This window comes from Stegostoma tigrinum, chromosome 12 (assembly GCF_030684315.1).
Source record: "Stegostoma tigrinum isolate sSteTig4 chromosome 12, sSteTig4.hap1, whole genome shotgun sequence".
NCBI classification, from domain to species: Eukaryota; Metazoa; Chordata; class Chondrichthyes; order Orectolobiformes; family Stegostomatidae; genus Stegostoma; species Stegostoma tigrinum.
This window is the reverse complement of record NC_081365.1, coordinates 65,878,326-65,904,561: the sequence shown is the minus strand read 5'-3', so window position 1 is coordinate 65,904,561 and position 26,236 is coordinate 65,878,326. Positions and strand designations below refer to the sequence as shown.

At 40.9% G+C, this 26,236-nt stretch overlaps 1 protein-coding gene across 1 annotated transcript in view; it reads right to left on the bottom strand.

Annotated features, from left to right (window-relative positions):
• map3k15 (mitogen-activated protein kinase kinase kinase 15) overlaps positions 1-26,236 on the bottom strand; it is a 148,959-nt gene that overhangs the window by 70,350 nt on the left and 52,373 nt on the right. Inside the window, exons 4-12 of the mRNA XM_059650384.1 lie at positions 24,662-24,830; positions 23,790-23,896; positions 19,011-19,181; positions 14,788-14,900; positions 12,546-12,705; positions 8,935-9,085; positions 5,964-6,071; positions 2,733-2,782; positions 439-534 (exon numbers count right to left, since the gene is read on the bottom strand). Coding sequence (XP_059506367.1) covers positions 439-534; positions 2,733-2,782; positions 5,964-6,071; positions 8,935-9,085; positions 12,546-12,705; positions 14,788-14,900; positions 19,011-19,181; positions 23,790-23,896; positions 24,662-24,830 — 1,125 coding nt within the window. The remainder of the gene's footprint in view (positions 1-438; positions 535-2,732; positions 2,783-5,963; positions 6,072-8,934; positions 9,086-12,545; positions 12,706-14,787; positions 14,901-19,010; positions 19,182-23,789; positions 23,897-24,661; positions 24,831-26,236) is intronic.

Sequence of the window (26,236 nt, the reverse complement as noted above, 5' to 3'; positions counted from 1 at the left end):
GTGCCGTCTCCTGTGAATCAGTTAAAAATAGTAGGAGTCCCCAGGGACTGGTATTAGGATTGCTGCTTTTCTTGATCTGTATTAATGATGTAGAATTCGTTTTGCAGATCACAATTTCAAAATTTGTGGATGACTCAACACTTGGAAGCATTGTGAAATGTGGCGTAACCTTTATTTTACTTATTTCTCCATATTTACTTCCAAGCCAAATGTGGAGAGATGTATAAATGGGAACTGATCCAATATTAGCTATTTTATACCATTGCACAAGGTCTAAATCACTCATCATGTCTCTCACATCACTGTCTACTGAAGCAATCATAGGCTTTTAATAATTGACCACAACAAGGTGGAAAGGGTGCAATGTAAAATAAAAGCTGTACAAAATCATTCTCACAAATAATCTGGGCAGTGACAAGTTACCTGCTGATATCTCACCTGCTGCACTGAGCCTCTGTGGAGAAGTAGATCTGAAAGTCATCAGAGTTGTCATGGACGTAAAAGAAGCAGCAACGCTCATCGTGTTTGGATATGCTGGAATGGCCAGGGAGAGGAATAGCCATTAGGATTCATTGTGCAGCATTAAATCCAGTTCAAACTGAGGAGTGTGAGGGACAGTTGTGATTCAAACACACAATTTGAAACTATGCCATCCTACATTTCAGAAGTGCCTATCCTTCTTGAGCAGTTCATTGTCTGTAGAATGCTTTGTGGATATCCCGAAAAGGTTCTATGTAAATGTAAGTCTTTTTTGATACTGAGAAACAGTTTGGAGAGTGTGCTAGCAAAGACAGACATAGGTAGATAATGGTTTGCTACAGTTCTGTTAGACCACTACATCTGACAACGGGCTGGAGATTAACAACCATATAGCAGTCAGCCATACTCTCAACAGAAGATCCAAGGCTGTAATGGACCAAGCTCACAAAGGTGACAAAGGTGGTGCTGCTGTTTTCTGACATACTGACCTCTGCATTGCAGAGACTGAGTGCTAGCTGTCAGATATCTTCTCCTATCTCCTCCTGGAGCATGACCCCACCATGGAATATCAGGGAACTGTGTCCACAATGATCACTGGTCATCTCCCCCTCAATGCCTCCTGGCTAATCGTCCCCATCTCTGCACAGCTCATTCCACTTCCTTCCCAAAATCCACAAACAGGACTGCCTGGGTAGACCCATTGTTTCTACCTGCACCTCAGTCCCACAGAATTCATCTCTTCCTACCTTAACTCAGTCTTTTCTCCCCTTGTCCAGTCCCTGCCCACTTATATCCCCAATTCCTCTGATGCTTTACGTCTGTTTTAGAATTTCCAGCTTGCGGTTTCTAGGCACCTCCTCTTTACCACGAATATGTAATCCCCTCAAAGTTCATCTCCCACCGGGATGGTTCCAGGGCTCTCCACTTCTTCCTGGCAAAAAGGCCTCAATTGCCCCGTCCACCACCAGCCTTTTCCACCTGGCTGAGCTTGTCCTCACTCTGAACAATTTCTCTTTGAAATCTTTTCACTTTCTACAGCTCAGAGGGTTGGCCATGAGTATGTACATGAGCCCCAGTTATGTCTGTCTCGTCGTGGGGTATGTGGAACATCCCTTGTTCTAGTCTTATTCCAGCTGCCACCCACAACTCTTTCTCGGTATTGGCGATATGTGTTGCTTCCCTCTCAATTTCGCTTCCAACTTCTAACCCACTCTGATCTTTACCTGGTCTATCTCTGTCTCCTCTATTCCCTTCCTCCACAACTTCTGTTTCCATTTCTGGAGATAGGCCGGTCAGTAATATTCACTATAAACCCATCGATTCCGACAGCAACCTGGACTGTACATCCTTACACCGTGCTTCCAGAAAAGACACCATTCCATTTTCCCAGTTGCTCCATCTCTGTTGCATCTGTTCTGACGATGACAACTTTGAAAAGGGAGCCTCTGAAGCGTTCACCTTCTTCCTCAAACAAGGATTCCCCAGCACCGTAGTTGCCAGGGCTCTCAGCCAGGTCGAACCTATCTCCTGCTCTTCGGCCGTTATCTCCCTCCCTTCTTTCGCATAACAGCAATAGGGTTCCCTTTGTCTTCCACTACCATCCTACCAGCATCCACATCCAGAGGATCATTAGTTGCTATCTTTGTTACCTCCAGCAAAATGCCGCTACCAGACACATCTTCCCCTCCTCCACCAGCCTTCTGCAAAGACCTGTTTCCTCCAGGTCACTCTGATCTACTCCTCCTTCACTCCAAACAACACCCACCCCCAAAGCCCTATGGCAACTTCCCCTGCAATCGCAGTCAAACATCCAAATCTTGTTTAAACAAGAAAGCAGAAACAATGTCTCTTCTCTACTCGTCAAAACAAAGCAAAAGTGGACGAACATTTTTTGCACTGTGGAACAACACGTTGTTCAGAATTAGTGTGTTTTGTGAAGAAGTAGTTGCATTTTATTGATGTTTAAATAGATTATAGGGGGAAAATGTAACTTAATCAAAACAACTAATGGAAAACCCAAAAGTGAACCTATTTGTTACAAACCACATCAACCACATCATATTGGCAGTATTCACCACAATTGCCATCTATCATTTCAAACAAGATTTTCTAATCTGTGATTGCTGTCAGATGTAAGTCAAATGGAGTTGAATAGAAAATGCAAACACTTACTCGAATACTCACTAGTTTACATTACATTTTAATGAAGGGTTACACCACAGAAGCTTCCTTTGTACATTACACATACATACCTTATACCTTTAATGGATGAGGATGTAAAATTCCATTCATGAATCCCCTTCTGTTGAAGAGATAATAATAGGTACAAGGGTTACGTCAACAATAAATAATATTAAATGCAACAGGTACATTACATTCTATTATTTTAACATTGCTAAATACAAAGTGCCTGCTGTGACTGAGTGTCTTAGTAGTTAAGGAAAAAGCTCACAACAAATGAAAAAAAAGTTCAATCTAAATTCTTGCACTCTGAATACAGAGCTAAATGCTGTTCATTTTCTTACCCACATCTGGCTGGATCAGTTAAGTCTCACGGTCATGTTTAGTGTATACTACTGCAAACAAGCTATGGTGTGAATCTAGTTCAGTATAAACAGTACGATTGGAGACCTTGACTAGGCTAAGCACAGGTCATGTATTTATGTGTCACTTAGCATTTCTGGTTTGAGCAAAAGCCACACAAATAACAGGTTTTTTTTGCAGAGATTAACATAATTCCAATATAATCGCATGTGTTCGGTAGTATTTCTACTCATGTTAATTGTAATACCTTGCCAATATGAATGGCAGTCAATTAACAGAAATGGCACTCTTTGAATTTCTGGGAATTCAGAGTTTTGACTTGACCAAATCAAGGATCTTAAATCTTTCCAGATTTGGTTAGTCTTTTTCCCCATTACATTAACCACTGTAGCACTGCCAACAAATAAAGTTTATAAAAAATATCTCTACAGCCTGGAGACAGTCCAGTGTGGAGGCATAATGTATTTATGTTATGTTGTAACATAGAGTCAGGTATGGAGTAAATATAGTGAACATACAGCATACAACAGGAAATGGCTGGCTGGTCCATTGTCCTTTGATAAATAGGACAAACATGCTTAAAATTCTCGAACATTCTCAAGTGTATCTATGTATCTCTCACCATGTATCTTATTTATCTCCTTTAAATATATGCTCTGTCAGTGACCCAAGTAAGGCAAAATAATCGAAGCTCAACTTGGGAACATACTTAGCGAAGTTCTTCAATTACTCCTAAAGGAAGTAAATAAATTCCAGGAGAAAATGTTGACTGGAAGACATGTTCTGATCAAAATCCCTCATCTTCTATTTGTAGTCAGCCAGAATCAGAAGTACCTCTAACTCTCTTTTAATGTTTATAGCCTAGTGGTGTTATCACTGGACCGTTAACCCAGAGACCCAGATAATGTTCTGGAGGCCTGGGTTCGAAACCCGCCATGGCAGATGATGGAATGTGAATTCAATGCATATTGGAATTGAGAGTCTAATGAAGACTATAAATCCATTGTCGATTGTTGGAAAAACCCATCTGGTTCACTAATGTTGTTTCGGGAAAGAAACTGCCTTCCTTACCTGGTTTGGCCTACATATGACTCCAGACCACAGCAATATGGTTGGCTTTTAACTGCCCTTTGGGCAATTAGGGCTGGGCAATAAATGCTGTATAGCCAGCAGCGTCCTCATCCCGTGAACGAATAAAGAAGAAAAAAAACCACAAAAGTCAGCAGCTTGTCCCATAAATCAATGACTTTCTACCAAAAGAACCACCTTCTGACATCAAATCCAGTTCAAACGCCTCTGCACCGCGCATTCGTGTCTTCTGATCCTTCTCAATCTTTCTATCTTAAATATCCTGTTCACCTGGACCAAATCTAATCCTTTCATTAAAAACCAAAAGAACTGCTTATGCTGTAAATCAGAAACAAAAAGAGAAGTTGCTGGAAATGCTCAAAGGGTCTGGCAGCATTTGCAGAGAGAAATCAGAGGTTAATGTTTTGGATCAAGTGACCTTTCCTCACAACTGTTTTAAACAATTATACAAGTGACCTTAATTCTGAACATTTAGTTTTGAGTAGGAGCATAAATGTCTGCAACTCACCTTAAAGCCCTCAGAACAAAATCAGTAAATAAACCATTCGTAAGGTGTATCTGAATGGGCACAATCCACAACTGGAACTGAAAATTTATTTTGTAAGGCAAAATGGATTTTTTTTGTTCTTTCATGGGACGTGGATCTTACTGATAAAGTCAGCACTTGCTGTCTGTCCTGAAGTGCCCTTGGACCAAATGGCTTTAGCATATTTCATCGGGTAGTTAAGAGTCAACCGTGTTGCTAAGTGTCTAGAGTCACATGTCGGCCAGAGCAGGTAAGAAATACTGGTTTTCTTCCCTAAGCATGATGGGCTTTGTGCCCACTGCTTCTGATACATGTATTATATTCCAGATTTATCAATTTAATGCTATCAGCTGCCATGCTTCGATTTCAACCCCCAACCCCAGGATATTAACCTGGGCTTGTAATAGTCCATTGAAATTAAGTGTCAACACCTCTCCACAACGGGCGACACGCTCCTCCTGGGACATAATTCACAGTTCTTTCCAATGTTAAACGCAGCAAAAATGGTCTTTAAGGTTCTGATAGTCTTTGCACGTGACTCATAATAGCTGTCTTCTTTTGCTATTTGGGCACCAATGTGTGGTTTTGATGGACTTTTTTCTGTTTCTAGCATTTCCTGTTTTTCTTTTTATTTCCGGTCTCCAGCATCTGCTGTATTTTTCTTTTGTTTATTAATAATTATTTCATAGAACAGAACTTAAATACTTCTAAAAGAGACTCAAAGCTGAGTGTTTTTGAATTGCGCTCATCAGGGCTAAAATAAGAGAGCACTTTTCGATGACTCCCCAGTCCCCTTTAGTTTCTGCTTGCTTGTTTTCAATTAACTACTCTATTCTCCTGAGGATACAGAGGGAATATTGTTCTACAGTTCTCTTCAGTACTTTAGCCAAATGGCCTCTCTTCATGTCTGGACTGAGATGATGACTTTTCACAATCTATTTCATCAAGGTGGGACTGAGAAGATCTCAGGATGTCAAAGTCCATACCTTTCTTTACCTGACATATATATTTCCCACCTTGCTTGAGACCAGCAATATTTCTGATAAGGTTTTGACAATTTGCAATCAGACCATCAGATTTCATACTTTAGAGAAGAGATGCATCTGTAACCTGGCCATTTATTTCCAACACCAGCTGAATTCTTTTCTCTCTGCTTAAACTGGGGTGCTGAGGCTAACTCCAGTACTCCCAACACTGCCATGGATAAAATCAGATAAGTGAACCACAGATTTCCTTGGCTTGTAAGTTTCAGAAAACAATCAGCAAAGAAGAATTCATGATAAGTTGCAAACGAAACGAAAAGTGTGATTTCTCTCAATCGTACCATTTCCTCTGATGAGGCATGCCAAATGGATACTGTTTTCTCATCTGCCTCACTGTTTATGGATATGTAGGATGGCTGGTAGATATTTGTTGGTTGAAGAATCAAAACCTAAGACAGAACAGAAGAACCCATAATCCTGTAACTGTGAACAAAACAGTGGATTATTCAATACTTTTACGTCTTTGGTTACATCTACGATGTGCGATAGCAAAGACACTTGCATGAAATTCTCTGCTGTTTCAATTAAAGCATCAATTGTAAACAGATCCAGAGGAACTACACTCATTTAAGACATTAATTAGTGATATTACACATCATAACATCAACACAGAAGTACATTTCAAATTATTACTTTTGTCAAATACATTTAATTTTGATTCCCAAATAAACCAAGTGTGATATGGTTAGAGCAATAATAATGCTTAAAATGTATAATAAAAAAAATTCAAGTGTGAATGTAATAAAATATTTTAAAGATATTTGGTTTACGTAATTAACACACCTGAGCTAGTTCAGACGATGCTTGAAATAATTCCCCGTTCTTTGTCAGAGAAACAGGGAGGCATTCATGTTGTCACTGGACAAGTAACATAAAGGCCTCATGCTGTGGGGGGACAGGCTCATACCCCACAACCTCAACTGGTGGAATTTAATTTCAATGAATAAATTTGCAATATACGTCTCATAATGGTGATAAGAACTACCATTAGTTCTTGTAAAAACCTATCTGGTTCACAAATATTCTTTAGGAACAGAAAGCCGCTGTCCTTACTCAGTTAGGTCAACATGGAACTCTAAACAATGTGGTTAACTCTTAACTACCCTCTGAAACGGCCAAACAAACCACTCAATTCAAAAGAGAGAGGCAACAAAAGACAGCAATATCAATGATGTCATATCCCATTAAAATAATAAAATGTATTACGCAAAGACCACCTCACACACTTCCCAATCCTGCACACAACCTAGATTCAAAGCCATTTCCAGGGGCAATGATAATTTGCTTTACAAAAATGGATTTTGGTCATTTATTTGTGGATTTTCGGACCATTTACTATGTTCCTCACTTCTGGTTCAGTGTATAGGAATAGACATTCAGTCTTCCAAACCTGTTTCTTCATTCATTGAGATTATGGCTGTTTTGCATCTTAAATCTTTTCACATTTATCAATTCCATGTTGAAGATGAAAAAAATTCATCAATTGACATCCAATTTCTACTACTGATTTTGTGGAAGAGACATCCACATAATCTTTGCATGACGGGATTTTTCCAACTTATCTCCTGAATGATTTGGCTATCATTTAAAAGGATAATTTCCTGAACTGAATGCACTTTGGAAGCATCTGCAATTTCCTCACGTTCTTCCTTTGAAATCCTGAGCTGGAGGAATCAAATAGATGGAAATGTGCTGCATAGATCCTGTACCTTGATACAAATTGCCACTAAGTCAGTGGGTCATGGGCTCGAGCCCCACAAAATCTCTGTTCCACCCACACAGAGACAGCACACAAAACATAGATTGAAATGACAGTGCAGTCATGAAATATGCTGTACTGTCGGACGTGCTGTCTCTCAGGAAACATATTAAGCAAAATTCCTGTTTGCCCTCTTAGGGGGATGCAAAAGATGCTGAGAGACTATTCACAGAAGAGCAGAGTAGAGTTCCCCAATGTTTAGGCAATGTTATTCCTTCACTAAAATAGATTCTGATCAGTTTGGAGGACGTTACCAATTATAAATTGACCACCAAATTCCCTACATTATAATAGTAACTTTACTTCAAAATATATCCAGTTGGCTGGAAGCCATTTAGGAATGTCAAGAGATCATAAAAGGAGCTAAAAAATACAAAACAAATTTAATTGATGGCATGAGCTCAAAAACAAACAAACAAACACTTTTCACATTTTGTTTCTCTCATTTCTGACTTATGATTGATTCTGTTACTGAATATAAATCATATAAATCCTAAAGCCGATGAGATTTTAATAAATAACACATTTTGCAAACAGAGCTAGAATCCATTCAGATCTCTAAATCTTGATGTGGATGTGCTGGCTTTAGCTTTCCAGAAGTTTTCTCAGGGTAAGTTATATTCAGACTCTTTCCTCTGAGTATGAAAAATGGCTGGTAAGCCACCTCACAATAAACTGTCTACCTCCAATGGAGAGCAAGCAGAAGCTCAGGGCCAATTTGGCTACCTACCATTCTGTTTGGGGACAAAGCACACTAGAAGGAGGAAGGTAACGGGCATCCCTTAAGAGAACTAGAGCAGCATGTCACAGTGTTCCATTTGGCAATGATCATCTAAAGCAGGCAATAATAAGATCAGCCTCCTGTTTACATTGCAATTCCAACCAACCTGCTATAACATGAAGTCAAAGTTACCTCTAATAAGTATCTGGCATCAGCTCACATTGCCAATGGATGGGGCTGAATGTAATCCAGGGTTTTTCTCCATTAGGATGGGAAATCTGAATGATCATATGTCATTAAACAGTTATGAAGTGTTGTAAAGAACATTAAGTTAAAGTAGCTCAATCCTTTGTCATCTTCCTGACAGCTAGACGCAAAATTTGAAGACATCCTCAAACAAAATAGAGGACAATGTGCGAAAACAAAACAAGTGCAAAATTTCCAAAATGGGAGTTAAGGGAGGCTGGGAAATATTAAGGACATTTTGAGGCAGCGACAGCTCACTCTAATTGACTGCAGTGTCCTCAGGTTCAGGAGGAAGTATAAAGATTCTAGTTCGTGATCACCATCCAGTGTCTATGTGTATGTCAGATGATAAACAAGAGCTATTCCCAAGAGCTGATCATAGCATCAATACATACTGCTTGTGTTAACACACCACTGTTAGGGATTGGTGAAACAGTTAGTGGGGCTAGCACTGTTAGTAGACAGAAATCCCACCCACTCAGCAGAAGGGGAGAAAATTGGTAAAAGACATAGAGGCATCTCCTACCGGAAAACGTAATCCATGGATATTAGGCTTTGTTGCTTCCACAATGATATCCATCCAGAAGTTGAGACATTCCTGTTTTGGGGAATGATCATTGTTGATTTTCTGGAATTGCTGAAGCAAGATCAGGTTCTGAACTAATGATTTCATGTACCTGAAAAAAAAGGTGCAGAGAAAATAGCTCAGCTTTTACACTTTCAAAATACACTGAACATTTCCTTTGAAATGAATCTAAGGCAAACAATTCAAGGGCAGTCAGTGATTTCCTAGCAAGTAGCTACTCTATAAAACATACAAACTAAATTAGAAACTAAATCTTCCGGCTTCAAATCAGTATCCAGCATTTTGCTTTTGCTATCATTATTCTTAAACCTAAAAAATTATTTTCTTGTTTATTGACGAGTGTTCTTTTGAGATTTTAATTAGTGATTGTGGACGATGTTCAGAAAGGGCAGACTTTCTGGGAATTAGTATATTCCTCCACTTCAACCAAATCTGGTATCAGGATGAAGTATTATTCACACCTGATCACAAAAACTGCAAACTCAGTGAGTGGTGCTTCATAATCATAAGAAAAGTAAGGGATTTGAGAGAAAGTGAATTTTCAACTGTACATATTGGAAACTACCTATGCACCCTTTGTTTTGGGCTTTCATCAACACAGTAAAACTGGACAATCCCATCATGCTAATAAAGTGTGGAGCTGGATGAACACAGCAGGCCAAGCAGCATCTCGGGGCACAAAAGCTGACGTTTCGGGCCTAGACCCTCTCTGAAGAAGGGTCTAGGCCCGAAACGTCAGCTTTTGGCTCCTGAGATGCTGCTTGGCCTGCTGTGTTCATCCAGCTCCACACTTTGTTATCTTGGATTCTTCAGCATCTGCAGTTCCCATTATCACCAATCCCATCATGCTATTGTCTGGATGTCCCAGCAAACTGGAGGAATTCCCCAAATTGTTTCGCTACCCACCTATACAGACCTAGTGACATTACACCATGGTTGCTGTGAAATGAACCTGACATTACACTATGGCCCCTTGTGGCTTTGAAATGAACTCAAGGATTCATCTAAGTTATTTAAATAAATTCTAAATAATTGACTGATCCCTGCAGCATTGCATTCAAATTATCTTGTTAACACAAAATTACCCATGCATGCCTATTCTCTACTTCTTATTAGCTAACCAATCCTCTATCCACGTTAATATGTCACCCCCTACATCATTAGCTGTTGTTTTGTGCAGTAACCTTTGGTGTGGCACTTTGTCAATTGCAATGAAAGTCTTAAGTACATCATATCCAAAAGGTTTATTTACATTTACATTGTTGATTGCTTCATAAATGAACTCTAATAAATCACTTGATTATCACTCTTCATTGAGATAGAGTCATAAAGATGTATAGGACGAAAACTGACCTTTGGTCAAACTTGTCCATGCTAAGCAGATATCCTAAATTAATCTAGTCCCACTTGCCAATATTTGGCCCATATCCCTCTACACTCTTCCTTTTTATGTACTCATCCAGATGCCTTTTAAATCTACCAGCCTCCACCACTTCCTCTGGCAATTCATCCATACACACACCGCCCGCTGTGTGAAAATGCTGCCCCTTAGGAACTTTTCAAATTCTACTCTTAACTTAAACCTATTCGGAGACTCCACTGATGAGCATGTTGATGCAACATCTGAACAAAAACAAGCCAGCTCAGCGAGCAAGTCAACAACCTCACGCACAACCTGAGCTACAGATCTTTGCCAAAACTTTGAACCTATTCCCTCCAGTTTTGAATGTCTGCCACCCTGGGGAAAGACCTTGGTGATTCACTCTATCCTTGCCCCTCATGATTTTATAAACCTCTATATGGTAACCCCTCAGCCTCTGACACTCCAGGGAAAATAGCCCCAGTCTATTCAGCCTCTCCCTCTAGCTCAAATCCTCCAATCCTGGCAACATCCTTGTCAATCTTTTCTGAATGCTTTCAAATATCACAACATCCTTCCTATAGCAGGGAGACCAGAACTGCATGCACTATTCCAAAAGTAGTCTGACCAATGCTCTATACAGCTGCCACATGGCGTCCCAACTCCTATACTCAATGAACTGACCAATAAAGGCAAGCATACCAAACATCATCATCATTATCCTATCTGTGATTCAACTTTCAAGGAATTATGAACCTGCACTCCAAGGTCTCTTTGTTCAGCAACACTCCCCAGGACCTTACCATGGAGTGTATAAATCTTGCCCTGATTTGCCTTTCCAAAATACAGCACCTCACATTTATCTAAATTGAACTCCAACTGCCACTCCTCAGCCCATTGGCCCATCTGATCAAGATTCAATGTACTCTGAGGTAACCTTCTTCACTTTCTCAATTACACCTCCAATTTAACTGTCATCTGCAAACTTACTAACCACACTCCTATGTTCACATCGAAATCATTTGTATAAATAATGAAAAGCAATGAACCTAGCACTGATACTTGTAGCACACCACTGGTCTCAGGCCTCCAGTCTATAAAGCACCTCTACCACCACCCTGTGTTTTCTATCTTTGAACCAGTTCTGTATCAAAACGATTGGTTCTCCCTGTATTCCATGTGATCTAACCTTACTAAGCAGTCTACTATGAGGAACCTTGTTGAATGCCTTACTGAAGTCCATACAGAGCACTTGCACTGTTCCTCCCTCATCAATCCTTTACTACTACTTCAAATCCATGTTGACAATCCCTAATTAGTCCTTGTCTTTCCAAATCTATGTAAAGTTTGTCCTTCATGATTCCCTCCAACAACTTGCCCTTTACCAACAACAGGCTCACTAACCTATAATTCCCTGGTTTTTCCTGATCACCTTTTTTAAATCGTGAGAACACATTAGCTAAACCTCCAGTCTTTCAGCACCTCAACAAGCCCAACAATCACTTCCCTAGCTTCCCACATAGTTCTAGAATACACCTGATCAAGTTCCAAGGATTTATTCACTTTTATGCATTTTAAGACGTCCAGCACCTCTTCCTCTGTAATACGGACATTTCTTAAGATGTTGCTATTTATTTCCCCACGTTCTCTATCTCCCATATCCTTCTCCACAGTAAACACTGATACAAAATATTCATTTAGCATCTTTCCCATCTCCTGCGGTTCCACACACAGGCAGCCTAGCTGATCTTAAAGGGCCCCTATTCTATTCTTCCTAAAATGTGTGTAACCTACAAATTCTAATAGGCACTTCATTCCTCAAAGGCTGCTCCAATCTTTTGCTTCCAATGCAGTGCTCATCCATAAAAACTGCTTCTTAACAAAAAAAGGTAACTGCAATCGTAAGAAAAATCAGGAGTCAAGTTGGTTTTGATTCACTGTTTACATTTGAATTCATGAGTCAAACTTGCTCAGTTCTACCACCATGGTCTCACTGCATTTAATCTTAAATTTAATACGCAAAATGGATAATAACAAAGCAGTTGCACTTTTACAGAACTGCTCGGACTTTCCAACCATTGATTCAATAGCAGCTAAAACCACTGTCACCCTTAAGTAAGACTTACTCTCAGTTATGTTCTGATGGGGTCAGACTCAAACTCATCCAATTCACTTGAACAACGATTCTTACCAAAAAGGGGGCCTGAGTTTAAAGAGTTCCTCGGCTGCTTGCACTGCCTTGTTGACGTCCTTGGCTAACATGCTGACTGTGAAGAAGTGGCCCACATCGTAGTAGTTGTTCATTTGGTCCAGATTTCCTTTCCTACCCAGCAGACTGTTCAGTCGCATGCCTATCCAAGAGGTGAATGGATAGCTGTAAGTACAGACGCTCTGTAAAAGGACACCATTCATATTTCATCATTCCCATGTTTTGGTGCTCATAGCTACAGGACTTTAAACAGTAAATGAAGCAGTTGGTTTAATGAGCAGAAGTGGTACTGACCTATAAATAACAGGAATGCACTATGTTTGATCTCTGGTCATCCCTGGGACGACAGATTTCCCTCCCTTTTTCAATATCTTTGTTGAAATGGGCAGAAGTTCTGAACCCAAAAGCCATCTAGCAAACATCAGGGCACAGGTAGCTTGCCTGGATTTCAGTCCAGTCTGCAGCCATTTCCATAGGAATGAACCAAACCTGTGACAAGTGCTGTATCACGAAGGCCCCTTCAGGAACAAATACTTCTGATCTCCGCTGCATATGTGCATTTGCAGCCACCAGCACAGTGCCTATCCAAACAAACAATCTGAAAGGTTACACTTGAATTATTTTGATAGATAATCAAAAAGACCAAAACCTTAGAAAGGAATCAGCCATACCCTTTAACATATTTAAACAATTATAGCACAAGCAAAGTTGTTTCCCATACTCTGTACAGGAGACCCACCTATTGGCAGTGCAACTGGGAAATGGTTATAAAATCATTGTGGCAGCACACAGGAATTTCCAATGGCAAACTTCCCGTTAACATAATTGGAAAGTAGTTGCTAAGGCAAGGACTGGGATGCTTTCCAAAGGATGCTTTGCCAAAATCAATATATTTCACCTCAGGAATTCAGACTGATCAGCGAATATGGTCATCTAATGCTCCATATGCTCTTTACACTCAAAAGGATATTATCCAATGTTGTTGATGAAAGAGCATCACCGAGGATCAAATTGAAAATTGGCCTTGTGTCACTTAACCTCATGTCACTGTAACAAGGCAAATTACAGAATTCTTCGAGATTTCTTAACTGTCCTTAGCAACAGAAACAGGTGGAGAGGCAGGCTGAGAGAGGGATACAAAAAGTTTACAAGAGATATTGGTAGGTTAAGTAAGTGGGCAAAATGCTAGCAAATGGAGTATAAAGAGGGCCAATACGAAGTTATTCATTTCAAAAGGGAAAACAAAAGAACATATTATTTTAATGGAGAAAAACTGCAGAAAGCTGCTACATAAAGGGACTTGGGGGTGCTTGTGCATGAAACACATTAGACTAGTTCAGCAGGTAAATCAGGAAGTTTAATGGGATTTTGGCCTTATTTTAAAGGGATTGATATATAAGAATACGGAGGTCTTACTGCAACTGTACAAGGTGCTGGTGAGACCACATTTGGATGCCAAGAGCTGTCGTGGTGTCCTGATTTAAAAGATAGTATTTCATTTGAGGCAGTTCAGAGAAGGTTTACTTGGCCTGAAACGTTGATTCTCCTGCTGCTCTGATGCTGCCTGGCCTCCAGCTCCACACTGTATTAACTCTGACTCCAGCATCTGCAGTTCTTGCTCTCCACTTGGATGATCCCTGGGATGGAAGGATTGTCCTATAAGCAAAAGCTAAACAGATTGGGATTCTACTCACTGGAGTTTAGAAGAATGAGAGGCAATCTCATTGAAAGATGTAGGATTCTGAAGCAGTTTGACAGGGTAAATGCTGAGAGGACGTTTCCACTCATGAGTAAAGGGATACTAATTTAAAGCTGAGATGTGAGGAGGACTTTATTCTCGCAAAGAATTGTAACTCATTGTCACAGACAGCTGTAGGGAGGGTGTTTGTGTATTTTTAAGGCTTAGGTAGATAGATTTTTGATCAGTTAGCAAATCAAGGGTTATGAGGAAAGGGCAGGAGAGTGGAAGTGAGGAATGTCGGATCAGCCGTGACACTACTTAATGGCATAGTATGGTTGAGAGACTGAATGGCCTACTTCTATTCCTATTCCTATTCCTTATGGTCTCAAATAACTTTTGAAACTGTCAGTACCAAGCAAGAAACATTCAGTGTCAGGTCCCTGCAGCTCCTAATTGTGCAGAAGAACATTTAATTATGGTGGGGTTCATAAACTTTGTTTTGAATAAAATAAAACGTTCATGCTTTAACATTGATGTACTCACCAATTTTTCTCAGTTCCATTGAGCTTTCAAACTGCTGACCAGCCGCAATTAGGAGAATGGCCAAATTAGTCCCAGAGTATACGGTTGGTTGGAGCTCAAAGCCTTTGCGATACCTGATTGTGAGTAGAAACAAATGGACTTATTCATTCAAATCAGTGGGAACAGTACTGTCTACACACTGATCCCAAAAGTTATCAATAGCTGTTCAACACTTCAAAAATGACTCTAAAAATAGACCTATGTGGTTACACTGTAGCTGGCATGTAGTTATGCTTAACAAGCGATAGAAAACAGATTCATCATGACTTACAATTAAGGTGGTGATGGTCTAATGGTATAATTGCTAGACTATTAATCCAGAGACTCAGGTAATGTTCTGGGTACTAACGTTTAAATCCCACCGAGGCAGGAGGTGGAATCTGAATTTAACAAAAATCTGGAATTTGGAGTCTGATGACAACCATGAAACCATTGTCGATTGTTGGGAAAATCCATCTGGTTGACCAATTCCCTTTGGGGAAGGAAACTGCTGTACTTAGCTGGTCTGTCCCATGTGAGTCCAGATCCACGAAAGCGTGAGTGATAATGGGAACTGCAGATGCTGGAGAATCCAAGATAACAAAGTGTGAAGCTGGATGAACACAGCAGGCCAAGCAGCATCTCAGGAGCACAAAAGCTGACGTTTCGGGCCTAGACCCTTCATCAGAGAGGGGAATGGGGAGAGGGTTCTGGAATAAATAGGGAGAGTGGGGGAGGCGGTCCAAAGATGGAGAGAAAAGAAGATAGGTGGAGAGGAGAGTATAAGTGGGGAGGTAGGGAGGGGATAGGTCAGTCCAGGTAAGACAGTCAGGTCAAGGAGGCGGGAGGAGGTAGTTGGTAGGAAATGGAGGTGTGGCTTGAGGTGGGAGGAAGGGATGGGCGAGAGGAAGAACAGGTTAGGGAGGCAGAGACAGGCTGGGCTGGTTTTGGGATGCAGTGGGGGGACGGGACAAGCTAGGCTGGTTTTGTGATGCAGTGGGGGGAGCGGAAGAACTGGGCTGGTTTAGGGATGCAGTGGGGGAAGGGGAGATTTTGAAGCTTGTGAAGTCCACATTGATACCATTGGGCTGCAGGGTTCCCAAGCAGAATATGAGTTGCTGTTCCTGCAACCTTCAGGTGGCATCATTGTGGCACTGCAGGAGGCCCTTGATGGACATGTCTTCTGAGGAATGGGAGGGGGAGTTAAAATGGTTCGCGACTGGGAGGTGCAGTTGTTTACTGCGAACTGAGCCGAGGTGTTCTGCAAAGCAGACTCCGCTTGGTTTCCCCAGTGTAGAGGAAGCCACATCGGGTACGATGGATATGGTATACCACATTGGCAGATGTGCAGGTGAACATCTGCTTAATATGGAAAGTCATCTTGGGGCCTGGGATGGGGGTGAGGGTGTGGTTGATTCTTAACTGCCTTCTTGGCAATTACAGATGGGAAATAGCTAGAAGTCTCGCCAGCATATCCCATGAATGAATTTTTAAAAAGCTTCCAATAACTCAGAATTTTGATGATGGCATGGGAAATAAATAAGGGGAAAATTGCTCGAATTGTCCTTAATTTATGTGGGGAAATGACGCGTATTTATGGATCTATATTGGAATTATTTGTAGCTGAGTCTGATTTTTAAGGATTACACTTTGAAACATTGATCTGTAGATTTGTTTTGGTGCCTCGCTAGCACATGTTGCAGCATCTAATCCTGCCCCCATTTCTGAGGTAGGCCAAACTCCGACACTTGTCTTCAAACAATGCCTCTTCACTTGGACATCTGTATCTATGTACTGAACTTGCACCAAAGAGGGAGCTAACAGAGCTAGAATATACAGTGAGATAGTCAGAACTGCAGATGCTGGAGTCAGAGATAACACAGTGTGGAGCTGGAGGAACACAGCAGACTGGGCAGCATCAGAGGGGCAGGAAAGCGGACATCTCGGGTCAGGGCCCTTGTTCAGGTTTTGTCAGCTTTCCTGCTCCTCTGATGCTGCCTGGCCTGCCGTGTTCCTCTGTGTTATCCCAGAATCCACAGAGTCGCCCATCATGATGAGGCTGATGAATAGGCATTCATGTGATGAATAGGTATTCACCAATCCATTTACAAGAAAATTAAATAAACCTGAAAGAGTTGAAGAATCAAACTGAAATAGAGTCTCAGTTTGAGTTGATGTGGCATGCATATTGGGTTCACTTGAAGTAAATTAGGGTTAATTCCAGATTTTGTGAAATCCATTTACCATTCTGGTCCAGTGGTAAGATCACCCTGAAATCTCTGGAAAGGAGTGAAAAGCTTCTGAAGAGTTAGACGTTTTGACCTTAGTTAGGCTTTCTTTCAGTATCCACAAGGATGTTGGAAGCTACAGGAGCTCATGGTCAAATACTGGATTTAAATTGTGCGCGCCAACTCAATGACGCATTTGGGACAAATTGCAGAGTCCACCTCTGACAAAAGGGGAGTGACAAACTAATGCCACTGTCAGCCATCCTATTACATTCAAAAATATGTGGGATGACATTGTGCGGGCTGCTCTCAGCAAAATGATTAGGCTCTGGTCTGAACAAATCAGAGCATGGATTAGAGTACCACGCACATGGAACAGTAACTGTAAAATTAATGTGAGTCATGCTCTCCACATGACTATCCAATCTCCAACCCATGGAGGAAAATGTACAGTGTAGACGGATGCCATTCAGTCCATCCTACCCACAATTTGAAGGGTTATCTCATTAGCTCCACTCCTTTGCACCTTGCATAGTCCTGAAAGTCTTCCTTTAAATGTATATATTGAAATACCTTTCCAAAGGTATGAATGAATCACGTTTCAACACCCTTTTCAGATAACTCACTGTTTAAAACAATTTTAATCTCACCCCGCTATTTTCATTATAATCCTGAATCTGCATCCTCTATTTACTAACATCAACACCAACCCCTCCCTTACCAATAGCTCTTAAATAATTTCTCATCAGCCTGGACTGCACTATATAAATCTCCCCTTGTTATGGTCAAGAATGCATTAATTAGCTGAAAGGGCACCGAAAGCCGCATCATTAGTAATTTGTCAAATTCCCTTTTGAAAATAAAGGAACTCGGCATGCAGGGTAATGGTGACGGGATAAGCGATAATTCGGACAGCCTTTACAAAGATCCAACATAGATACAATGGGCCGAATAGTCTGACTCCAAGCTGTAAATTTCTATGTATTAAATTTTAACTGAATAGTAGGTGAATCATACCATGGGCCGAGATGTAAACTTCTTGAAAAGGGAGCTAAACCCATTTCGAGATAACAAGGTGTAGAGCTGGATGAACACAGCAGGCCAAGCAGCATCAGGGGAGCAGGAAGGCTGACATTTTGGACCCAGACCTTTCTTCAGAAGTACCATCTTCTAAATCCATTTCAAAGCAGGTTTTAACACAGGTGACAAGAGGTGCTGGCATCTAAGCCGCTTATGGGAAGCAGATAACCACAGTCATCTGCATTTCCTAAGCATTGGGAAACTTAGCAGGTGAAAGGAAACAAGAAGGACTGAATCCATGAGGCAAGTCCACCTTGAACATTCACTGGAATAGCTTACCAAAGTTTCTTTGATAGCACTTTGCAAACCCATGACCTTTACCACCTGTAGGAATAAGCGATCTGCAAGTAACATACCAATCCAAAGTGAAACTCTCTCTTTGTTCTTTCACTGATGAAAAGCCTGGAATTCCCTTCCTACATTATTTGTGGGTGTTATCCACATTGTATGGGCTGCAACAGTTCGCTACCACTTTCAAGGGAAATTAATGATGGGCAAAAAATGTCTACGAATACAAGCGATGTTCACACCACACAAATGAATTATTGCACTGCTTGTGGGTCAGGGGAAGCAATAGTGCTTTGTTGAAATGTCACAATTGTCTCAAACATTAATTGATGATCACTGAACCCCAGTCACCAGCGGACTCCCATAGCATTCACATTGTGATCCCTTCCAACTAGATCTCGTGCTTTCACTCCTGTGACTTGAATTGGCATCACAATGTTTTTCACTCACTTTACAAGCTTCCCAACTCTTGCATGTCTTAGTCCAGTTCATTATATTATGGCTTTACAAATTAGTCTTATGCACAGATTCTCGGTCAGAAAACAGCTCAGTTGAAAAACAGAAAGAGAGAACATTTCAACTCATTTCTAAAGAAGTGAATTTTCTTACCATTCTATGGCACTGTCTCGGTTCACTATATCATTGCAGTACGAGTCAAGAAAGAGGTCTTTATAAATTTTTCCGCATAAGCAGTACATGTCAGGGGCAGGCTGCTCACATGAATTCAGGATTTCAAGCATTACACTCAAAGCTTTTTCTCTGTCGCCTGGATGATTCCTCCTTCAGAGAGAAAATACAAACAGCACAACTTTTAAACAGTGTTGTACAGTCACTGCAAGATACTGGGCCAGGATTTACTGTGCTAACAAAGAGTATTTTCTCATGAATGGTGCCTGTTGACATTGCAGCACATTTGGAACTAGGACTAAGCCAAAATGATTCTAGGATTGCACTCACCACCTACTCACATATTAGTGCCAGTAATTAATAAATGGTCCTGTCGTAAGATGGCAGACTTGCCTCTCTATATAAACATTAGTTCACTCTCAATACAGGGCAGAAGCAATAGTGGAGGCTCCACACAGCAGAACTTCCCCATCATTGTGAACGATGATGGGAACATTCAAAGTAGTCAGCAAACACATCAGGAATCCTTTGGGACAACAAAATTTGGAGCTGGATGAACACAGCAGGCCAAGCAGCATCTTACGAGCGCAAAAAGGCATTGAGTCACTCTCGGCTTTAGTGAATGCTGTGTGAAGACAGACAAACCCCAAAATCAGTCAGCCAAATAAATGGCTTGTGCAACAGAAAGTCAGCATGGGAAGAACAGCTAGGAACCTCCTAGTCTAAGTCATAAATGGTAGCAAATAAAAACGTTGATCAAGAAGATCCCATTCAACAACATAGCACAAATGAAGTCATTCATCCTTGCTTGATACAGATACACCTCTAGACAGAAGTGAGTCCCCAGTCTTACCCAAGATCAGGTTTCTCATTGACTAAGTTGGCATTGATATCATACTGCTTCAGGTCTTGTTTCCATAGTGTGCTCTTATATCCCATTGGTTACATTGATGAAAAAAACAATTCTTTCCCAACTTTGTATTTTGCAATGTCTTCATCTATCCTAAGCTTTAATTAAGGTGCTTGACACCGACTTCAGACCGAGTAGTAACACAGTTACTAACCACGCTAGAGTTAATAAGTGCAGCCCAGAAAAATTCTGCATTCTTTCATAAATGACCTCTGCGACTACGGATGAGCTAATTTAAAACTGCACGGAAGTTGGCATCTTAGCAGAGACTCTATGATCTTTTACAGTGCAGTACAGAGAAGACCTCAGATTTCTGAAGAAGGGTCCCAACCCAAAATGTCAACTTTCCTGCTCCTCTGACGCTGCCTGGCCTGCTATGTTCCTTTAGCTCCACACTGTGTTATCTCACTTTGTCCAAGCTGTTCATTCTGCTGAGCAAATTGAAATCTTATAAAAGCTCCTTCTCTGGGAAAGAAGATGATTTTTCTCAAGAGCTCGTAGTTGAGTTTGTCCACTTGTTTTAAAGAAACCACAAGCCAGCATGGGCTCTTAGGAATGGGAAGAGGACATGGAAACTGCCATTGCTCCTTGTCTGTGGTATGGCCGGAAACACCCTCAAAGGTGGGGAAAACTGCTCTGCCACCGTGGTGTGCCATGGATGCAATTAAAGAGACTATTTCAGAATTCTAAAAAAAAGTGGAAGCAGCACAACAGTTCCAAAGTGGGACATAATCACAGAACCAAATTGATGTAACCTATCCACGAAATAGATGCTAACGAAGACAGAAAGGAATTTTTTTTATCCCTTGAAGAATTTAGATTGGTCAGAAGACCTTTGATACACAGTTGTTTCTGTTAAGGACAATTAAATTATGTACCAGGGCTTGTTTGCCCACCCTTCACAATACTTTATATTTTCTTTGAGTCTCTAATGTTCAACTATAAGGTGGAGGACATACTCCAATGTTAAGTCACAGCAGCAGTGTCACATTTTGCAGTAATGGACATGTGTTTAGGGACAATTTGTATATCATTTCTATATCAACAGTATACTTCACTGAGCAGAGAAGCTTGCATTGCCCAGAAATTTCTTTATACCAAAACAACAGACAATGATGGTCTACTCTTCTGCATTGACACTCCATCCCCAGGACAGGCGAATTTTCCCAATGTTCCACACCTTTTTGAACAGATTGGAGTTTGAATCTGACCATTTTACAGGCATCCAGAGTAGCAGCCTAATGTGGGCTTTTGGCACCTTTCCCTGACTAATGAGGGGCTTAATGCTAGATATCAGGCCTTAACCTACCGATGGGACAAGTTTCTCACAGAAAATCAGTAGCCTCCCTCTCCCATTGCCAGTGTTGAATTTTGGGCTGGGTCAATGAGTAGACAGGAGTCTCTCAGCACAGAGGCTATGGGTGAGGGCAGGTGCAAAAGCTTTTTATATGTTGAGGTCTATGACTGAGTGTCTGTCAACAAGGAATCTATGATTGGGGAGTTATAAACAGGGGACTTGTGAATAAGTATAAATGATTATCTATGATTAGAGATTTACAAGCAGCTTGTTCATGATTGAGGGTGTCCGAGAGTTTGTACGGAGAGAGGTGAGGGGTGTGGTTCCTGAATTTGGGGTGGGGAGTGAGCAGGAGGGGTCACATGTCAGTGAGAGGAGTTTCCTAAGCAGGGAGTCTGTCAGTGGCTATTCTATGAATGTGGGATCTATGAGCAGAGGCCTGTGAATGTGGGTGGCTGCTGGATTGTAGATGGGGGCTGTATACTAGAGGGGATTTAATTTAAGAATTTTATCAACCCACTCCCAGGGACTAACAGTAGGCAGGATAGGCATGCAAATTGGATGTCATGCCTCGGACTTGGTTGCTGGTCTACTTATCTATCGCTACTCTGACTATATTTTACCTGTGGTAGGAGGTAAAAGAAGGAAGGACAGCCTAATTAACTGTCAGTATATCATTAAGACCCTCAAATGGCTAACTAATGTCTACCTCAGCCTTGAATATATTGATTGACCCAGCCTCTAAAGTTCTCTGTGGTAAAGAATTCTGCAGATTCACTACTGCATGAGGGAAGAAATACCTCTATCTCTGATATGATTCAGAAGCCCCCTTACTCTGAGAGTATACCCACTGGTCCCAATAAATCAGAGATTTTTTTTAAGTGATCCAGCCAGTCTATGCCTCTTGGAAACCAATGGGCTCTTTCAAAAAGGAAGAAACTTTCAGGTCAGCAAAAAATGGGTGCAACAGGATTTGTGGATAAAAACTACTGAACTATCTTTCCAGTCCCCTCTGTCCATGTGTTCTTTTTTCCCACTGTCGATGTTTGGGTATTGCTTGTTTGTGTGTGTTTGCATGTGCAATGGGAGTTCATAATGGGATTACGGTTTTAATCAGTAGTCAGTAAGTGCTGATGGTCTATATCTGTTTACCTGTAACTACTTGTAATAAACGGTGATTCTTGTTTAGTACAGAAACTTGGTCCAGGTTATCTGTTGACCCATGTTTGTAAATCAGGAGAATTAGGGAATTTTACATACTTATTGTAAAATCTTTACCTTCTGCAATGAATCCAGGGGGTTAATTTCCAGTGGATGACAGCCACACTGTGGGCCATTCGAGGGTCCTAGCTTTAAAGGGGGAGGCATTTAGCACTGGGAGCCACCATTATCCCATGCCTCCCTTTCCCTCAACATTCAACTGTCACTGTGTCCTTGCTGACCTGTGACCTAGAGTCACATGACAATCCTTGGACCTCGGTGGCTGCATTGCTGGGAGCTGCCACCGCTCCATGTCGCACTGACAACAATGAAAAGCTACTACTGACTGTCGGCACATTTCAGCGGGCAGGACACCCACTATCTTGGTCCTGAATCCTGAGAAAGGATGGACAGCGAAGTACCTGAAGGTGCTGAATATCATTGGGTCTCCCTCATGGAAGTGATGGGGTTCTCTGGATAGTGGGTAAGACCCTCATCAGATCCACTGAATCTGACTTCATTTTTCCAAATTGTGAGGGCATAGTTTATATTCCCTTGTGCCTGTATTTCAAGTTTTTAAAAGATTATCGAGTGATTCAGTAGTGGTATTTAAAATGATATAGGTGTTCAACAGTAGAGTTGTAGATAAAACCACCTCTGGTAAGGGAATCTTAAAACAGCAAGATACAACATCTTAAAATTAAAGCTAAATCAATTAGGTGTGAAGTCAGAAAGTGCTAATTGGAACAAAGGATAGAGAGAGTACATGGAATTCACTCCCCAATGAAAGTTGTCAGGAATCTAATAGGGATCAAAACGGAAATTGACAGACTTTTTTTTGCAGAAGAGTTGAGGGGTATGGAATAATGTGTCAAAGATGTTTAATTAAATGGTGGACAGGCTTGGAGGAATCTCTCTCTGTTCATATTTGTTAAGCTTTGAAATTTGAAGTTAATCATATGATGTGGCTAGAATCACAGGTATTACTGAGCTTAGGTTATGTCACAGGTCCCTAATTGCATTTTGGTAACTGAATATAATTGATGGCTGCTTTTCATCTACCCTCATTTAGCATTGATTTAGAAAGTGCCTTACAAAACATAATGATAACCCCGCAAGGACTTAATGTGTATAAAAGCATAGAATCAACAGCACATAAACAGGTCACTTATCCCAAGTGGTCTACACCAATTTCTATGCTGCATAGGGATCTTCTCTCCATCAACCTCACCTTCAATTCCTTTCTCTCTCATGCTTATTTAGCTGTGCATTAAATCACATGATCCTAGATAACACAGGCCTAGAAGACTAGAGACAAGGTGTTCTCCCAGTTACTTCACAGCAGTAACTGTACCTGTTCAGTGCAAATGCATAGTGAAATTTGATGTTGTGCTGATTAGCCAGGTCACAGGTCGGCAACATCTCCAGTGTTTCTACCAGCTTGACCATGCCATCGTAATCCTGTCAGAGGAAGAGTAAAAGAACTTTTTAAAACAAAATTTATAACCAAATCGAAAATAAAAATAGCACATTTCAGCTGCGGTAAAACCTTCTTAAAATCGTGACTTGAAACATCAGACAGGGAGCTACCAATTCAGCTAAGGCTGACACTGTTTAATACTTATAAACAATACTGAGCATTTATGATCAAAATTTGATGCTGAGCTCATGGGAGGCACGAAAGGAAAGAAGTTTATGGACTAGGAGTTCCAGACGTTAGGGCTTTGGTAGCTCAAGGTACAGCTGTCATTTGTGGAATGTTTAAAATGAGGAATATGCAAGAGGCTTATAGGGATAGAGGAAGCCCAAAGAGATAGAGAGGGTAAAAGCCATGGTGGAATTTGTAAAACAGAGGTGAGAATTTCAAAATTGAGGCAGTTCTCAATCACAAGCCAATGTAGGTCAGCAAGCAAAGGGATGGTGTTAAATGGAACTGGGTGCAACTCAGCACACGGGTAGCAATGGCATGGATAAGGGTTTGAGCAGCGGGTGAAGAGAGTTGAGGCACAATTGGTTGATGTTAAGGCCCAGTTTCCATTACACTCTTTTATTAAATGTCTTGGGATTTTTTTGTTATAAGGAGCTACATAAATGCCATTTGTTGTTGGTGCATTGTGGTGTCTCTCTCTGTCTGCATGCTCTGTTGTTTTGCCGCAGTAAGAATTCCACGTAGTTTTCTAAGAACACAGTAAAGTATCTCTTCCAAGGCACTTGGCTTCTCTGTACCTGAGTGTCCCTGTATGAGAAAAGCAAGTTTGTGATAATGTCAGGCGTGACAATCTCAGTGCTTTCTATACGCTGCTTAATGCCAGTGAGTTGCTTGGCAAGTTCTTCACCTTGGTATCTCTCTCTCAATTTTCGAATGTCGCTCAGCAGAGTATCCTTAATATATGTGCTGTAAACACAACAAGGGAGATAACAGGTATGACAAAAAATAACGACAATTCAAGAGGTGACAAAATCGGTTTTGCTGCTAGAACAGCAAATGTGTTGAGAACAAAATTGTAAACTCAACTGAGTTATTTATTTGTTGCAGCTTCCAGACATCTGTTCCTACAACTGTAAAAACAATGACTGCAGGGAATTATTAAAAAGTCCTATTATAATTAGAAGATTGATAAAATGGAGAAGCTGGATACAAAAGCAGAGGGTAAAAAATTGAATTCTGAAACGGCACGGTATGTCTGAAACATAGGGTTGGGGATGTGAGTTTGCTCGCTGAGCTGGAAGGTTAGTTTTCAGACGTTTTGTCACCATTCTAGGTAACATCATCAGTGAGCCTCCGGTGAAGCGCTGGTGTTATGTCCCGCTTTCTATTTAGGTTTCCTTGGGTTGGTGATGTCATTTCCTGTCCTTTTTCTCAGAGGATGGCAGATTGGCTCCAAATCAATGTGTTTGTTGATGGAGTTTAGCATTGATTTAGAAAGTGCCTTACAAAACATAATGATATCCCCGCAAGGACTTAATGTGTATAAAAGCATAGAATCAACAAAATGCAATCCGCCCACAAGGTTGTTGGAATGCCATGCCTCTAGGAATTCTCGTGCATGTCTCTGTTTGGCTTGTCCTAGGATGGATGTGTTGTCCCAATCAAAGTGGTGTCCTTCCTCACCTGTGTGTAAGGAACTAGTGATAGTGGGTCATGTCGTAAACAGGTAAATAGAAAGCGGGACATAACACCAGCGCTTCATCGGAGGCTCACTGATGATGTTACCTAGAATGGTGACGAAACGTCTGAAAACTAGCCTTCCAGCTCAGCGAGCAATCTCACATCCAGAAACTCAACCTGAGCTACAAATCTTCTCAAAACTCACATAGGGTTGGGCACACTACATTTTGAGCCAATTTTGACAAACTTCTACACTGCAAACCCCACAGTACCAAAGTATTTTAAACAAATGTCTAGCTTTCCACCAATTTCTATGGCTCATGAAATCTTTTGATCATTACTCATTTTGGAAAAGCAAGCATCTAAACTGATCTAATTTTGGACTTGGTAGAAGCCATAGCACCAGAATAATGTAGAAAGTATGTGCTTATTTAGCTTAACTTAATAAATTAATAATTATTATGGTGGAGCACAGAGTTGCTGTGGAAGGAGACCAGATTTAATGTTTTACATTTAGAGTACTGGTCTATTTTTATTCATAAGGCAGATATCAGGTGGGTGGTTTGTGGGTTTTTTCCTGTAAAAGAAACAATAACTATCCAAGGAAGCTGGAAGCACACGCCAAAATATTCACTGCAATTAAAATGAAAGTTCACTGGAATTTTTACACATCAGTCATATGAACATGCCTC